The following is an 18,342-nucleotide window of genomic DNA, read 5'->3' as shown; positions in this document are numbered from 1 at the left end:
TTGTTTTACAATATAAAAACATTTCAAAATCACCCAAGAAGGTGCTTCCTTTTTCTGTTGTCTCCATGATTATCAGGCTCAAGCCCAGAGAAATATGTTTGAATTCAATCCTATATTTGCTTACACCTAATGGACAAAATCTTGGCAAACTAAAGCCGTAGCTTTCTTACCTATTGGACACATTCTGAAGAGATTCTAAGGTATGGCTACCCCGAATCTCTTCCCCTATCCTGCTCGGAAATGCGCAGTCCCTTAATCCAGGCCTCTTTCTGGGAAAACTGCTTATCAACACCCCCCCCTCCTACATGTGCCCATTCCATTGCAATGGTGGTGCATTCATGTATTGCCAACCTATAAACCAGATAGACTAATCTCTCTGAGACATAGCAGTGTTAAAGATTTTGTCTCTTATTCCAACAGCTCCTTATACTATCACTTATATTCCAAATCGTGTTTTACCAGGCATTTCCCGCAGCCGTGGTATGTGAGCGAAATAGGGGCTTCAGACTCTGCTAGATTTTGAAAATTAAAAAGTAAAAACAGGGGAAATGGAATAATGCAGCTTTTTGATTGGATAGCTGCAATCCATGCGAAAGGATAATTTGCCCTTGAGAAACAGACCAATCACACAAAAGATAATGTTTATCTTTTCTAAAATCAAACTTAGTTTGTCAAAAAAACTAAATAGTAAGAAACCATTGTATTTTAAATTTCACAAGATACACTTACAAAGTTAAATACTAAACCAACAGTTCAGTTACCAGTTTACAAGTCATCTGAAGAAAAATACAAAGGATTAGAGTAAATCCTATATTCTGGATGGAATCTAAGATGGTGTAATCTGTTACAAATAAAACTTGCTGTAAAGGGATTGGAATAAGATTCAAATGATGTTGGTACACTAAGAAGGTACAATTAGCACCATCTTATCTTGTTCACATGTGAGGTCTCATTCAAGACCAGCCTAAAGCAATTTTCTGAATTGAACAGAAACAAAAAATCAGCACTTCTTGTCTAGATTTGTTATCTAGAATTTTCTTGAAATAGCTTTTCCCTTTGACTTAATTACCTGAACATCTCTGAGATTCCTGGGAAATCCAAATTTTAATCAAAGGCTGTTTTTTCCCAGGTTTTCTTCATTTCCTCCAATTCTGCTTTGTCCTTAAGTGACTCTTAACGACAGCAAAGATATTTTTGTTATTGGAAAATGCATTCGATTCTTTTCTTGGAAGAATGGCTAATCAAGTTATGTGACTGCCTTAATATTAAAAACAATTTGGTATTTAAAAAGTAAATCTGATGCAGAATTCAATTCTAACCGGAAACCTTTGTTGGGTTATTACAGGTTTGTGTTAAACCAGGTACCCTTAGTTTAAAACTCAATAGTGAAATACTTTTTGCTTTAAAAATGATTTTACACATTTCATAATTCAAATATTAAATAAAGATTATATAGAAGCAGAAGAGATTTTAGGTTTAATGTTTACTAACTTTACCTTACTAATTGCAATCTAGCATTTTTTTTACACTTATCTGTCATGATTCATTTCTTTTAAAAAGTACTCACATTTTCTATTCTCAGGAGAGGGAAGGCTGGGTTAGGTCTATCATGACACTTAATTAAAAAGCGGATATATTTTGGAATGCAGATTGATGTTCCTAAGAGCACAGAGATCTCTCTTTGCTTCCATAGTATATATTTTTTGCAGCCCAACACTGGTAACTCTACATAAAGGATAATTCTCTTATCAGTTGGGGACTAAGGGATAATCAATTCTCTGACAACAGCAGCTTAAGAAATACTAAACGCAATAGCACATACTGTCAAGATGCAAAGAGGCAACATCAGAATCGGCTCTTCCAAGTAAACTCGTTCTTTATTGAGTCTGATTTGACTCAAAATGACTTCAGGGGCTGCAGTTTCCAGAAAGGGCATTTGTGTAGCTTGTCGCAAACGGAAAGCATCAAAGAACGTTGCGGCTCCTTAAAGCCTGCTCTTCCTTTTTTTTCAAATCGCAACTAAAGGCAAAACCAGGAAAAGTTCGGCTCAACCGATTCTATTTATTTTTATTTATTTATTTATTTTGTCGAGTACATATTAGATAAAGATATATAAGTAGAGGCATGAATTGAATACATAAAATGAATACAATTAAAGGGAACATTAGGACATTAGGCACGCTGGTGCTCTTATGCACGCCCCTTCCATCCCTGAGAGGACGTGGTTTCGGCAACCACCGTTCCTTCCCTTCCACCCGGCGGGATCACCGGCGGCCCCATTCCTCGGCTCCCCGGACCGCCTCCCTAAAGCTTTCGCAAAACGAACCGGAAACCGGCGGACGCACATGACCCCGCTAGACTGAAACGCCGCCCTTGCTTTCCCTTCCTAGCGTGCTTTTTTTCCTTTCCCCGTAGCTTTCGCAGTCCGAGGCGGAACTGCTCGCCGAAGCCAGGCTTTGCAAGCGGAGGAGGAGGAGGAGGAGGAGGAGTGCCTCGGGAGCGGGTGTCCTGGTCAGCGGGGAAGGGTCCGAGGGTGAATCGAAGCTTGTGGCGCGGGGTGGCGGTGGTGGTGTTACAGCAAAGAAGCGGAATGGAGTGGGAACGGGAGTCGAGTCCGCAAAGGGGAGGGCGGCGGTCTTGTTCCTTTCGCTCTTGAGGTTCTGTGACGTCACTCGATCGCTAAGCGCCCCTCTTGCGAGAGCTGGAAGGCGCTCTTGCGCTTTGGGCGCCTCTGAGCTCTCTCGGTAATATGGAGGGAAATGCCTCGGCCTTTTCAGCAGGCTCCGCGCTTGCTTTTTAAAAATCACGAATAGGCTGCTCGCCTCGTTGGGTGGGTTCCAAAGTTTCTTCCAGCAAAGGCGCTTTTTGATCGCGCACGGCTATTCTTTTTTTGTTCTGGAGAAAATCTTTCATGTATGGGGTCTCTAGAAGTCGAAAACGGTTTGATGGCACATACCCGATTATTTTTGTTACTCCGACAAAGCTTAGAGGATCCCTGCAGTAAGTATTTTGTGGGTGGGTGGGGTCGCAGCAGTGAATGGATCCTATTTATAATCCAGGTCAGAACCAAATGGTCCATTTCTTCCTTTTCCTCTGCTATTGTAGTGTTTACGACTTTGGTCATTTGGATCTCGGTTCTACTGTTCCAAAGAGTTGGTGCGTCCAGCTTTTGAAGCCTCTTAAGTTAACCATCAAAGGATAATTTTGCAGGATCTTTTGAATTACTAGCATATGAAATCTGTAAGTAGTTTAGGGAAATTAGAAAGTTTCTAGTTTCTGGTTTTGTTTTTTTTAAACAAAGCAACTTTCCAAAGCCTGCTTAATGGGAATCCATTAAACCTAATATTTTAGGCAGGACAATAATTTGTGACACACACAAACCTTTCTTGGCCTATATTTTTCACCTACTTTCATACCCTGTTTTCCCCAAAATAAGACATCCCCTGATAATAAGCCCAATCGGGTTTTTGAACGCATGGCAATAAGGCCAAGCGCTTATTTTAGGGTTCAAAAAAATATAAGACACGGTCTTATTTTCGGGGAAACATGGTACATATCCTTGATACATAAAATAATTTCCAAGTAAACCAGATTTAGGAAGGGGAAAGCTTGCTAGTTTTAATAAATGTTCGTATTAATAAATAAATGTTTGAAACTAAAATTAATGATCAAGAACGCCATTCATGAAAATGTATAGCATAGTCAGAAAAAAATTTCACTCCTTTTATAGAATGTAAGTACTATATTTCTTTGAATCTTAGTGGACAACATGGATTATTATTCTTTTTGCTTATGGCAAAAGCTTGCATACATTTCTCTGATTATTCAGAAAATAAAATTATATCATGTGACTAATTAAAAAGATACCAATTAAACCTGGCCCTTTGGAAGACTTTACCCTCTAAGGTAAAATCTGCCCCCAGCCTCCTACCCTTCTGCAAAAGAGCCTGAGGACCTGACTACTGGTTGGCCTGGGGATCAAATAGGGGAGTTCCACACTGGAGGTGGCTACTAGATTGATGGCAGCCTCCACCTCCCCTCCCCTTGCTCTGTGCTCTCCAACCATCCATCTTTTTGGTTACCCTATTGATGTATTTATTTTTGTTGTGTTCCTTTGTCATTGTTTATTTTATTTTACTCCTGTTCTATTTACGCCCTTTCATTTTTCTTCCTTTTTATTGTAAGTTGCTTAGAATAGCCCTTAGAATAGGTGAGATAAGTGGCAAATAAATTTAATAAAGAAATAAATGAGGTGAAAATATAACAGAATACCAACACCGTGCAATGAGGTATCAGTACGCTGATACTCAACTTTATATCTCCAACCGGTGTGGCAGAGGTGTTGCTGTCATTTCTGTTTCATGGTGTCTGGAGGCTCTGGGGGACAATAGACATCACTTAAACCCCTGCAGGACTGAGTGGATATAGGTATATGGAGCCTTGAGACCTATTTTAACAACTTCAGTTCTGGATGGGGTCATACTTCCCCAGACAGATCCTGTGCACAACCTGGGGCTTCTTCTACTCTAGACACACACTCCTGCTCAAAGAGCAGGTGGCAGTGGTAGGTAGGAGAGCTTTTACTCGACTTCGTTTTGCATCCTTTCCTGGATTGTGAGTCCCTGCGCTCAGTCACTCATGCCCTTGTCATCTTGCGCTTGGAGTACTGCAATGTGCTCTACATGAGACTACTCTTGAGGAATATTCAGAAGCTTCAGTTGGCACAAAATGAAGCAGTGCAAATAGTTTAGGTGGCAGGTGTAACAACTCTGTTGTGTAAATGCACTGGTTTCCAGTCTGATTCCAGAACCAATTCAAGCTGTTAGTTATCACCTTTAAAGTCCTTTATGACATAGGTCCAGGATATCTGAGGAACCATATCTCCCCAATGGGATTGGCCGACCCCACATGTGCTAACAAAAAGGGGATGTTGTGAATCCTGTCAGCCAAGGAATTGTGGCTGGTTGGGTCCAGGAGGAGAACCTTTTCTGCCATAGCTTCCGCCCTTTGGAACATCATCCCCCCTCTAGATGTGAGAGCTGCCCCCACCCTCTCAGCCTTCTGAAAGGGCTTAAAAACTTGGCTCTGCCAATTCTCTTGGGGCTCATAAGGGGGTGTCCCATTCTGGAGATGGCTAGTAGATTGGATAAGATACCACCTCCATACCTACTTACTCACTGGTCCTTTATTTAACTTATTGTTAATGTTAGCCATTTCTGTTTTAAGACTTGATATTTTAAAGTTTCCATTTTAATTGCTTCTGATATTGTAAGCTGCCCAGAACTAGTGAGATGGACAGCATAGAAATTCAATAAATAAATGAATAAATAACCATTCTTAATAAATGTGATTGATGTATTCTTGCAAATAATTTGAGCAGTAAAATTATTTAGTGGAATAAAATATATTTTGCATATTTGAGCAGTAAAATTATTTTAGTGGAATAAAATATATTTTGCATATGTCTTTTTAGGTAAGATTGCTGTACTAATAATGTAGCTGAAAGTCATGTCTTTGCCCTCTGGAACCAAGAGTCATAATTTTGATATTAGGGAAGCAGCAGCAGAGGAAGAGATGGCAAGTGGAATCATTAGGGCAATATATGATTAAATCAATTATGTACTTACCATTATTTTTTCAATCTTTACCATTGCCATTTATAATTTTTCTACCAGTGTATTGTTTGATGCTATACAGATAACAGATAACATTACTCCTTACCTAAGCTGTGCTGAAAACAACTAGCTTCACTGCTCCAAGTGAAGTAAAAAGTGGAATAGAAAGTTCAGAAGGGGAGAATCTATTTTGGTCCAAGAAAAGTGATATCTGAAGACAGGAAGGTTAGGGGCAAAGGGAGAACTTGAAGTTATCTAGCGCAAGATACTGTGCCGTGAGCTACGGTTTAGAAATGACAATGACTGAATCAGAACAATAGGCCAACCTGTTGTGTGGCCTGTTGACTTGATTCACACAATATATTAAATTACCGTGAATGATTAAGGTGGACCTACATGACATCATTTTCTCTTGTCTTGCACATTTTCAATGAATCTTTCAGGTTGTATGAACCTGAAGCTGCCACCTTTAACTTTCCATTAACTGAAAGTAAGGTTTCAACTTACAGCTTTCTTTATCTAGCTATTCCAGATTTGTACAACGTACTTAAACTTTGAAAAGTTTAATTAACAAGCAGAGCAAGACAAGGTTAAGATAATGGTGGTTTTGTGTATCTTGATCCATGCTAAGTTATTACATGTATTGTGGGAAATGCTACATATCAAGCCAGTTGCTAATAGCCAAGTGAGATTTATTGAGGGGACAGAATTTAATTAGTAAAGATAAGAATACCAAAGATTGATTTATTCCATTTTTTTACGTATCACTGTCTTTATTTTTTAAAAAATATTTATATATAGAACAGAACAGAATAGAACATTCTATATTGGCCATTGTGTGATTAGACACACAAGGAATTTGTTTCTGATGCACAAGCTGTACAAACAACAAATTCATAAATCATAAGATACAATCATAAATCATAAGATACAACCAACAAAGTGATAGCCATAAGAAGGATAATAGTAATACAGCCATACTACATGGGTAAATATCCTTAGGCATGAGATAGTGTTGTGGGAATTAGGTATGTAGAAGAGTGATGGCAGGGGGTGAAATTGTCTCTGTGTCTAGTTGTTTTGGCATGCAATGCCCTATAGCGGCATCCTGAGGGAAGGAGTTGAAACAGTTTATGTCCAGGATGTGAGGAGTCTGTAGATATTTTCTCAGCCCTCGTTCTGTGTTGCTTGTGTAGTATAGAGATCCTCAATGGAAGGCAGGCTGGTTGCAGGTTTTTTTTTCCTGCAGTCCTAACTATCCGTTGAAGTCTATACCTGTTCTGTGGTAGCAGCGGTAGAATTTTTAAAAACCAGCTAAACTTGTAAGTTTACAATGTATGTTTTAATAGTTTGTAAAGATTCGAGAGAATATTACAGATTTGATTTAACTTCTGAAGTAATGTCATATGGATCAAATATTTTTCTCTGGGCACTATATTTCATGGCAGGGGTGGCACTCCAGTGAAAAATTGATCAGAAACAGGAAAGGATCCTGGAGGAGTTTCATAAGGAAGAAGAGAGGCTTTCAGGTGAGGTCTTTGATGAGATTAGCCTACTTCAGACATAACAATGAATAGACAGTTGCTTATCATTATTTTCATGAGTCTTGGGCTTTTAAACTCTTCCCCCAACCCCTCCAGGCCACAAGGAAGAGATTGGAAACTTTTAATTTCTGTTAAATGTACTTTAGCATGGGAACCTTAGTCTTCCTTAAGGGTAATTAATTGAAACTAAACCGATTTATAAACTGTGATTGAAATTATTTTGTTTCAACTTCCATAGTTAAGACCAACTGTACTGCACTTTGTTTAAAGACTATTTAACTTTTAAAATAAGTAAAAGTGTTTGAATGTTTCCTGGAATGTCTACTTGAGATGAAAAGATTTCATAATCCAGAAGGCTGCTCTTGTCCATTTGGGTACTGATGAGCTATCTTTAGTGACTGAAGCAGATTATTCAGTTTACGGTGTCTTCATAACGTATTCTAGAAAGACGTTTATCATTCACAGATCGTTTAAATGTCTTCAGAAGACAAAGAATCTCAGGAGGATGAACTTCTTGCTTTGGCAAGTATTTACGATGAAGATGAATTCAAGAGAGCACAAAATGTACAAGGAGGAGAAACTCGAATCTCCGTGGATGTGCCTCAGAATTTCAGAGTATCTCTGAGCGGTAAGTCCGACTCGTTTTTGGATTCAGATTTTCTTGAAAGGTATTGTAGTAGAGTACTGTCAAGTATGGAAACATTCATTCATTCATTCATTCATTCATTCATTCATTCATTCATTCATTCATTCATGTATTTATCCTATTTCTTAACCACCTGTCTCCCTCAGAGTTATCCTAACCTGTGCAAAATGTAATTTCAGTATGATATGATATTTCAGTATACCTCATTACCTCTTTGAATATATACATAGACAACGTGCAAGGCAGGAATCCACATTTTGCACACACTTTGGACAATTTTACATTGTGATCCAATCCAAGAATAACATGACTAGAAGACTGTATTTCTAACTCCAAATCCAAGCCCAAGTTGATTTTGATGGAAGTGAAAATGATTTTGGAAGTGGGTGACGAGGGCTAATGGAATGTTCAGGAGCCAGCCAGAGATTTCTTGATATGCCATGTGTGAGACAGAAGATGCGAGATCCTTTTCTCTGCATGACAGTGAAACAAGAAAGTGGTTGACAACTAACCCTAACACAGATGGTTCTGTGTTGTACAAAGAGACGGCAACACATGAGCCTCCGGAGGTCACTGAACATCTTCCATCTCCCCACACTAGATCACCAGTGTTGAAAAGGTGGGTGAGGATTGCAGTCTACTGGTAACTATATTTGGAGGGCCACATTTACTCAACATACCTAAATTCAAGCAACATTTGAAGAAATTGTACTGGGAATTTCTCAAAGGAAAGGCTTTATGGAAATAATATTGAACCATTCAGTTAAATAGCATGACTTGGAAATTGCGTGATCAGATTAATTTGTAAGTCGCCCAGAGTTGCCTTGCAGTGAGATAAACAGCAAACAAATTTAATAAATAAATTGAATAAATTTTGTTTCAGGCAACTTCACAGAGACTCTTGAAAACAGCAAGCTTGAATATACAGTAAGCTTTCTGCCTCCAGTGGTGCTGAATTTTGAATTCCCAGCAGACTATCCTTCAACTTCCCCACCTCTGTTCACTCTCAGTTGCAAGTGGCTGTCTCAGGCTCAGGTTTGGCATTGATCTTTTACACAGCATGTAATTTATATGATCCACCAGGATGATAAGGCACATAGTTTTTAAATGAACGAGTGATGATCTCATTGCAGCCAAAGGATACTTGCTAAAAAGAAGCATCATAATTAAAATGCAGGTTAGTTAGGGAAAATAATATGTGTGTTAAAACTCCTCATGAATTATTTTTAATTATATTATAAAGTCAATAATTGTGACTTTAAAATCTTAATATTATCTGTATAGCGTATTCATTTAGAAATTATACATAAGTAATTTTTGGAGTTACGTTTTATCTCTACACGTATAGCAGTCCTTAATGTTCAGATAACGGCTTCATGTGGAGCTTGAAATATGGATGCAGTACTATTAAAATCATGTTTCTTTTCATGAAGTTTTGTTTTCTTTAAGGATATAGTAAGATTGACTTAAGATTTGTGGAAAAAATGTTTTGTCTAACTGTTCTTTCTACTCCTCTCCCCTCTTCCAGCTCACTGCTCTTTGCAGGCACCTAGATAACTTATGGGAAGAAAACAGAGGTTCTGTGGTCCTGTTTGCCTGGATGCAATTTCTCAAAGAAGAGACACTTGCCTATCTGAATATCGCTTCCCCGTTTGAACCGGAGATAACTGAGCAAGAAAAACAGCCAAAGGAAGAGGATGGTTGCTATGACATCAAAGATGCTGCATCCACACATAGAGAATCCTCTGATACAAGCACTGTAGAGGATGTTGAGTCTTTGTCAATCCTGATTAAGGAAATTTTAGATTTTGATCAGTCCCAAAAGGAGAAGAATTTCAACTGTAAAATGTTCACGTGCAATATCTGTTTTTCGGTAAAACAGGGAAGCGAATGTATGGACTTTAAAGACTGCAGGCATGTGTACTGCAAGATTTGCTTGAAGAACTACTTTGAAATTCAAATCAAAGATGGACAGGTTCATTGCCTGAATTGTCCAGAACCTGAATGTTCATCTGTTGCCACTCCTGGGCAGGTAAAAGAAAAGACAATTATGGGTCAGACGTGGTATGAATCCCGCCCTGTCATCGAAGCATAAAAATAGTTGGGCATTTTCCAGAAAAGAAAGCTAGTACAGGTAGTCTTCAGTTTACGACCCACAATTCAACCCAAAATTTCTGTTGCTAAGTGAAACATTTAAGTGAATTTTGCCCCCGTTTACGACCTTTCTTGCCACAGTTAAGTGAGTTGTTAGTAACACAATTATTAAGTGAATCTGACTTCCCCATTGATGTTACTTGTCAAAAGGTTGCAAAAGGGGATCATATGACCCTGGGACACTGCAACTGTCATAAATATGAAACAGTTGCCAAGTGTCTGAATTTTGATCACGTGATCATGGAGATGCTGCAATGGTCGTAAGTGTGAAAAACGATCATAAGTCCCTTTTTTCAGTGCCATTGTAACTTTGGCCACTAAATGAACTGTTGTAAGTCGAGGACTTTTAACAGATTAGCAGAGTTGGAAGGGACCTTGTAGGTCATCTAGTCCAACCCCCTACCCAAGCAGGAGACCCTACACCACTTCTGACAGATGGCAGTCCAGTGTCTTCTTGAAAGCTTCCAGTGATGAAGCTCCCACAATCTCTGAACTTACAACTTACTTAAAGACATACTAATGTCCAATTATAGTAGTGGCTATCTATATTGTTAAGATGATTTTGGCAGCTAATACTGTAAGTATTTAAAGAGACGACCACATCTTTTGCAAAAGAACTAGGATCCCAAAGAATTAGGCCAGTATTCACCTAATTTATAAGAACAGAGATGTGTAAGCTTGTTTGTCCTGCAATATACAAAGCTTTATTATTTTCTGGACTAACTTTTTTTTTGGAAATTAACTTTTCGATAACTTTAGAACTTTGGTCTAAGCTTAGGAGTAAATATATGTTTCTACATTCTGTAATGAATTGGCCCCGATTTAATTCAATGATATTCTGGAGTCCTTTCTAAATCTTTGAAGTCTTTGGATTGTTATTAGCCAAGCCCTAGAAATATGCATTGTGGAGCACTGAAAAGACAGTAATCACTTCCAATGTTGATATGGACTGAGAGTAATCGCTACAGTTGTTGCAATATGACAAGAGGTCTAAATGGACTTCACTTAGTATCTTTTGTACTCTTCTGTCAGATTATTTTCATAAATATAATCTGAGGTAAATCTTGCTACATCAAAATCCTCTAACATATTTAATCACTTGCCTTCAAGGTGAAAGAGCTGGTGGAAGAGAAGCTATTTGCACTTTACGATCGCCTGCTGCTTCAGTCAAGTTTGGATTTGATGGCAGATGTAGTCTATTGCCCACGTCCAAGCTGCCAAACCCCAGTGATGCAGGATCCTTCTTGCACTATGGGCATCTGTTCACGATGTAATTATGCATTCTGTACTTTGTGTAAAATGACCTATCATGGAGTTTCCCCATGTAAAGTCACTGCAGGTGAGTAACCATAAAGGACCTTGCATTCAGGGCTCTCTGAATATTAATGCTTTATATAAAAGAGTTAGTGTAGTGTTGGGGAGTAAGCTCTTAAAATGATGGACTGGCACTGAGGAAACTCAGGTTCTCCTGAGCCATGAAAAACATACTGACAGAATAACTTGAGTCATTTATTTATCAAGTTGTGAAACACAGAGGGACACATTGATTCTTACATGAACCTATCACCCAGGATTCTTTTTGGGAGCACTGTTTATGCCACCTTGAACTTCTGAATGAAAAGTGGGGTATAAATTTAGTCAAAAAATTAACATAATGTTGGATGTGGGAATCTCTTCAACAATCTCATAAAATGGATGGTGGCTGGTGCAGGTGGCCCTCCAGTTTGTCTTGTAGTCCTAAGAGCATTTCAAGATTATACTGATGAATTTTGTGGCCCAGATTTTCCTGCTGTTTTTATTTATTTGTTTAAAAAAGGAAAAAATCTTAATTCTATGGAAGATTTAAGATCCCAATTTCAAAAAAATAATCTAATTCTTAAATTGTTTGAGAAGACGATTTAAGTCTCTTCGATAGCTTCAGATTCTTATCGAGCTTAATATAATTAATTCACTCTCCTCTGAATCAGACCAAACATTTTCATTCTAACCATTCTGATTTCATAATTGGGTCACTATCCATATCTCCAATATTTTACATTTTAAATTGCAGCTAGTTGTTACCATAAATTGGCCAACTGTCAGAATTAAAATTCTTAAAGGCTGTCTTCTTAGATAGTTCTTGATATTTTTCTTCTTTTTTTATTTCTTTGTGTCTTTAATTAAATAGGGAGTATATAGAAGGCTTTATTGAGTAGAATATTTTTTTAAAATAATGTTATTAAGAATTATAAATGCAAAGTCAATACAAACTACATAAAATACAAAAAAGTACTGGGAAAGGGGGGAGGCTGAAAAAGAAAATAAAGAAAAGATTAAAAAAAATAACTTCTCCTTTCATCCCAGCAGATTAAAAACAATTTTAGTAGTTTCTAAAATAAATCATAATTTCTCTTTTGCCCATAACTCATCTTTTAGATAAAGAAAACAGTCCAAATGCTATGTCAATTAATCTATGTCAGCACAAGTCCAGTAAGGGCAGATATAACTATTTTCTTCTTTTAATCCTGGTCAAACAAGCCTATCTTATAAACTTTCCTGAGTTTTTAAAATTATTCTTTGACTCCTTAAAAAAAAAAGGTAGAGGTAGTTTGCTGATCATCTGTGTTTCAAAACCATAATCCTTCAGAACTTCAAACTGATTTCTTTTGTATCAATAAATAAACTTGATCTTTTTGTTTATTGCTTCTAATAAAATACTTTCAAATCTTAGCAGAGCTCTTCTGTATATACAGAAGAAAAAAAAATAGTTTCAAATCAGTTTCCTGGTATAATAGCTTCATCTCCTTTAGGGAATAAGTCGTTTGTCAGATCTATTTGTATTACATTTAAATCCCCCTTCAAATTAATTTCATAGACATCCATTGCAGCTCTTTTTGTTTCATAACTTTACTGGAATATGGTCTGTCAATTTATCAAGCATTTGATCCTTCCTTTCCAAAAGCTTGGCTCAAAGGTATTCAAAAGTTTGCACTAAGGATTTCTCCTCCATTTTATTTTATCCTCTGACACTAATGTTCAACCTTCAGGATAGCCTTATCAAAGCAATTGATATTTTCCCATAAGAAATTCTTCTAAATAATTTAAAACCATATTTCCAAATTCCTCTGGCCCATTAATCCCTTGTTAATTTTTCACAGTCCATAGACATGAGCACCCTTTTGCTGCATAAAGAATGGTATAAATTTTATTGTTAAGTTTTTAAAATATGTGATTTTTTTTTGATTATGCAAAGCAGCTTGATGTAATGAGTTTAATGTAATCCCGACTCCCAGCATTCCACTCATAAGACAACTAAAAATGGCAGTTTCTGCAGTTTACTCATGAAGAACAACTGTCTTGATTATAAAGTCATGAGTCTCAACCATCTCCCCTTTGTTCTGCAGAAATTATGCTGGTTTGGATCCAGCATCTAGCCGAGATTTGCCTCATAAAAGCCATTTTGCTAGCCAGCAAAGGCTAGCAAGATATCAGCTAGCCATGGTGCTCACACAGGAAGCGTTTTAATGATTAAAACATATTGAAGTAGTGGGTCTGACATCTAGAAAAAAGCATTTTTGCATGAAGTGAATTCTTGATACCTATGTTGATATTCAGTATTTCTTAGGAAAAATATGAAAAATATTCTATCCCATATTACTATTTTACTACTGTTATTTATTGAAATGCATGAGTGTGCAAAACTAATGACACTCATTTTGTGAAACAGGTAAATACGTTTGTATGTCATTTTCTGTTCTTAATGCAGAGAAGCTAGCAGATTTACGCAATGAATATCTTGAAGCAGACGAAGCCACAAAACGATTTTTGGAGCAGCGCTATGGCAAAAGAGTTATTCAGAAGGCTTTAGAGGAGATGGAAAGTAAAAAATGGCTAGAAACCAATTCCAAATCATGTCCTTGCTGTGCAACTCCTATTGAGGTAAGATCAGTAGTGGGACTCAAATCCCGGCGCTACCGGTTCGCTATTGGTAGTGCACGGCACTTCTGCACATGCACAGAGCGTTTTTGATGACATCTGGGGAGGTGGGTGGAGCCTCCTGCTGCCACCACTACCGGTTCGCCCGAACCGGGGTGAACCGGGAGCAACCCACCACTGGGTAAGATCATAGCAAAGAAGGGCGTGATTGAAGAATGTTCTGGAGACTCAAAAGACGCTAGTTTACCTTTTTAGGAGCAAGAATTGTGGTCCAGCTTTGAATTCCTGTGGACAACATTTTTTTAGAATATCAGCTCAGTCCTGACTATAGGCTGGGATCACTCAGCAGTAATTTTTGATTATGTTGGGAATGACAGGATTTTCATTACCCTTTCCTGTGGTAAAAACTTATAAGTCAGAAGACCACTTCTTTATATCTCAAAATACCTGTCTTAAACTGAAAGAAAAACACTACAAATACATTGGTCCCAGATTAGTCATTATATAATCAGCAATAGAACTAGTTAGAAACTGCTGGAAACATGTTAAATGAGACCAAGAAGAACTGAAATACATCTACACTTTTCATAGTCACTGTTTACAAAGCATTTCCCAGTAATTCATACAATATAATCTTGAAGAGAATTAAAATTCACTTTTTCAATTCAGTGTTCTCCGTTCATTCCACAGGTTATACTTTACAGTTTTGAACTTAGGTTTTTCATTTAATAAAATTCTTCCCTTAGTTTAAGAAACCCCACTTTAAAAAGTTGGAAAAAGTTTCTGGAGAATGTTCTCATATCGGTTTTCAAATACTGCTGTTTGTGATGCAAATAAGTCTGACATCTCTTACACAGTCTCCCCACTCCCTCCTCTCTCTCACACACACACCTGAAAGTGCCTATATCAGTTTATGTAATTTCTGTTGGTATGCTTCCTAGCAGCTGAGAATAATGTTGACAATGGATTTTTCTTTGGTGTTTCTGAAGCTCCACTTTGGCAATCCTATGAAGTACCATACAGGGAGTCCTCAACTTACAACAGTTCATTTAGTGACCATTCAAAGTTATAGTGGCACCAAAAAAAGTGACTTATGACCGTTTTTCACACTTACGACCACTGCAGCAATCCCCTTGGTCACATGATCAAAATTCAGACACTTCACAGCTGACTCATATGGCAATTGCAATGTCTTGAAGTCATGTGATCACCTTTTGCAAAATCGGTCAAGAAGCCAGATTCACTTAACAACCATTTCACTAGTTTAATAATTGCAGTGATTCACTTTAACGACTGTGGCAAGACAATTCGTAAGATGGAATAAAACTCATTAAACAGCTGCCTCGCCTTGCAACAGAAATTTTGGGTTCAATTGTGGTCGTAAGTCAAGGACTACCTGTAGGTAAAAATCCCATTTAGTGCTTCAGCTATTTAGAAAAGACAGGCAGAATTCTCTTTCTTATAGCAGTCAGACAGCATTTGCTACTGAAGTCTCATGAGTTAATGTAATATTAAGAATACTGAATTGTAAATAGTATAAGGGAGTAGCCTCTACATCTTTTATTTTCCATTTAGCAAAATATAGTGGATCTTATTTTCCATTTAGCAAAGTAAAATTGATTGTACAAATTTCAGGTCAAATTGTCTTTTCCTCTTCTTTTTTTCAGAAGTTAAATGGCTGTAACAGGATGAGGTGCACTGCTTGCATGCAATACTTCTGTTGGCTTTGTATGGGTGTTTTATCCAGGATAAATCCATACCAGCACTTTAGTGATCCAGGCTCACCATGTTTTAACCTGTAAGTAACCTTTTTCTCTACTGAAAGAAAAGCAGAATTTCACTATAGGTCTGAGTTTACAGGGTTAATAGGTTTTGTATTCTAGAAGACTTTGGGATCTCTTACTACAAAGTAAGCAAAACAATAGGTCTTTCAAATTTGGTAATTTTAAGATGTGTGGACTTCAACATCCTGGCTGGGGAATTCTAGGAATTGAAATCCACTCATATTAAAAGTAGCTAAATTTGAAAAACACTGCAATAGGTTAATAAATTGAACGCTGTTAGGCTGGAGCTTATTCCACAAGCCGGTTAAAAGAGTTGGCTGAACAATTGTGTACAACAAAAAAGCTTTGACATATGTGTACCTTTTTGTCTGCAAGAGGCAATGATATTAAAAAATTAAAAATCACTAAAACTATTTTGTTATGGGACTTTTTATTGGAAAATAGTATTTCAATAAGACTGGATTCATACTTTATATTAATCCATAATGTCACTTGTTTGGTTTTATTTACTTAGAGTAAACCCAGCTAACTTTAATAACTATGATTAAATTATGGCTTAGCAAGATGCAGAATACAATATACTTTCATTAGCATCGCAACAGATTTCCTACCAAAATGTAATATTTAATCAAATCTTAAATAGTAATGTAGTATTTAAATTTGTGCCAAAAGCTAATGCTTAAGCCAAGTTCCATAGCTTTAGTAGGCTGATTAAATCAAAATGTCACAAAATAAGGGGCTTTTCTGAGTTTGGTTATTTTCTTGCAGACATTTCATTATCAAATCAGGTAACATCATCAGTACTTAGTAAGGAGTGGGGTTTGCTCTCATTTTATGTTCTAGTAGTTTGCCCTCTCAATGTACGTAGGGGTGGTCTTGCGGTTGTTTTTTTTTTTTTTTTTGCGTTGGGCTGTTTACTATTATGAGAGCAAACCCTATCCCCTACCAGCACTGATGATGTTATCTAGTTTGGGTAATAAAAACGTGTACAAGAAAACAACCAAACTTAAAGAGCACCAAAGATCCACACTTCAACCCTGAACTACAATATTCTCCTCTATTGGGGTCACAAAACAGTTTGGAAAATAATGCATTCCTCACAGGAGTAGCTGTAGGAGCCATCAACAACATCACAGTGATATCATCAGGTACTTAGAATCCTATACTTTTTTGTGATGCATGCATCACACACATACAAGCAGCAGCAAGGCATTCAGTCACATCCTCCATTTTATTGTTGACAGCTCCTGTGAACACCCCTAGGTCTCCAGAACTCTTTATCCACATAAATAGCAGACAAAATGGGAGAATGGAAAAAAAAAGAAAGAGAAGCGCTGGCTGATACAGAATTCATGTATGCGGGAGGATGTGGCAGATGTTTACATTAGCTACTGCTAGAAACCGTAATTATTCCAAGTTGCCCTAGAGCCATAAATTACCTCTTGTTATGATTAAATTTTGTGTTTTAGTTTATAAGTAATTGTATCAGAAGAAAAATGCAATGCAAAAGATATCAGTGCTTACTTGAAAATAAAAAGTATATTGTACATTATTTAAAAGAGAACCATTTTTTTTTTCAGGAACAAATCCAAAAAATGTGTCTCTGCTGTTATAAACAATAAAAGTATACTAAGTGTATGTAAAAGTAGTTGTTAAGTCTTGAGAAAGTCAGTTGGAATGCATTATTGCAGATCTTTTAATGTTAACATTTTTGATAAGTCATGGCCTGATTATTATTATTATTTATTATTATTATTATTACTATTATTATTATTATTATTATTATTATTATTATTATTATTATTATTATTATTATTATTTGCTTTAATTTATATGCCGCCCTTCTCCGGAGACTCAGGGTGGCTTACAATGCATTAAGCAATAGCCTTCATACTTTTGTATATTTATACAAAGTCAGCTTATTGCCCCCACAATCTGGGTCCTCATTTCACCTACCTTTGAAAGGATGGAAGGCTGAGTCAACCTTGAGCCTGGTGAGATTTGAACTTGCAGTAATTGCAAGCAGCAGATGTTAATAACAGTGCTTTAGTCCACTGTACTACAGGCTCTTGATATTACTAAGTTTGTTCTTCTCTTTACTGAAAATAGAGAGAATACTCTCTTAAAACATAGCATTTTCATTAATTTCTGTTATTACATATCTGCATAGTTGTGAAAAAAAATTCAGTTTTAAAAACAAACTTTTTTAGTTTTGCTGCGTGATTCTGCTACTCTTTTGGACAGCCTTTTTACAGAAATATATGCATGAGTTGTTACCATGTTGGCAAAATAATTTTTTTGTTTAAAATTCAATTTTCTTGTCTTTCAGGCTGTTTCAAGCTATGGAAATTGAGGATTAATTTTGGAATGAAGAGAATGATTAATCTTTAGACAGAATCAAAAGCTGAAGAAATGAAGATGTACCATGCATGTTCAAATTACTTTGATTATCGATGGATGAGACACAGAAATCGGCTCAGACCATCTAGAAAACTGCTTTTGTTTGCTATCACTAATTTCATGGATGTTATCTTTTAATTTAATTTTCAAAAGCACTGAACACTTAAACAAGGACATTAAAATTTCTCAATGTGCACCTTTTTTTAGTTAGCACTATTATCACTAAAACTGCTCCACAGTTTTAGTGGAGAACAACAGAAGTGGAATTTAAGCAGTTGTTTGCT

General features: G+C 36.9%; 1 protein-coding gene across 11 annotated transcripts; it reads left to right on the top strand.

The window, feature by feature from the left end:
* Window positions 1-2,223: 2,223 nt before the first annotated feature.
* RNF14 (ring finger protein 14) lies at window positions 2,224-18,254 on the top strand. Of its 11 annotated transcripts, XR_015731657.1 has the most exons (11): window positions 2,668-3,000; window positions 5,474-5,577; window positions 7,064-7,144; window positions 7,625-7,787; window positions 8,689-8,840; window positions 9,334-9,837; window positions 11,070-11,298; window positions 13,705-13,877; window positions 15,542-15,672; window positions 16,903-17,061; window positions 17,988-18,254. XR_015731657.1 is itself a non-coding variant. In XM_087883631.1 (10 exons), the coding sequence occupies exons 4-10, from the start codon at window positions 7,634-7,636 to the stop codon at window positions 18,016-18,018; spliced, it is 1,374 nt and encodes a 457-aa protein (XP_087739757.1). In that variant the 5' UTR covers window positions 2,344-2,511; window positions 5,474-5,577; window positions 7,064-7,144; window positions 7,625-7,633; the 3' UTR covers window positions 18,019-18,254. The 11 variants fall into 11 exon arrangements, 9 of the variants coding, with proteins under 9 accessions (XP_034260646.1, XP_087739757.1, XP_034260659.1 ...); XM_087883631.1 differs by lacking the exons at window positions 2,668-3,000; window positions 16,903-17,061 and adding an exon at window positions 2,344-2,511; XM_087883628.1 differs by lacking the exon at window positions 16,903-17,061.
* The last annotated feature ends 88 nt before the right edge of the window (window positions 18,255-18,342 follow it).

The sequence above is a fragment of the Pantherophis guttatus genome, chromosome 2 (assembly GCF_059756535.1).
Source record: "Pantherophis guttatus breed Tessera chromosome 2, ASM5975653v1, whole genome shotgun sequence".
NCBI classification, from domain to species: Eukaryota; Metazoa; Chordata; class Lepidosauria; order Squamata; family Colubridae; genus Pantherophis; species Pantherophis guttatus.
The sequence above is the reverse complement of the archived record's forward strand: the minus strand, read 5'-3'. Positions and strand labels throughout refer to the sequence as shown.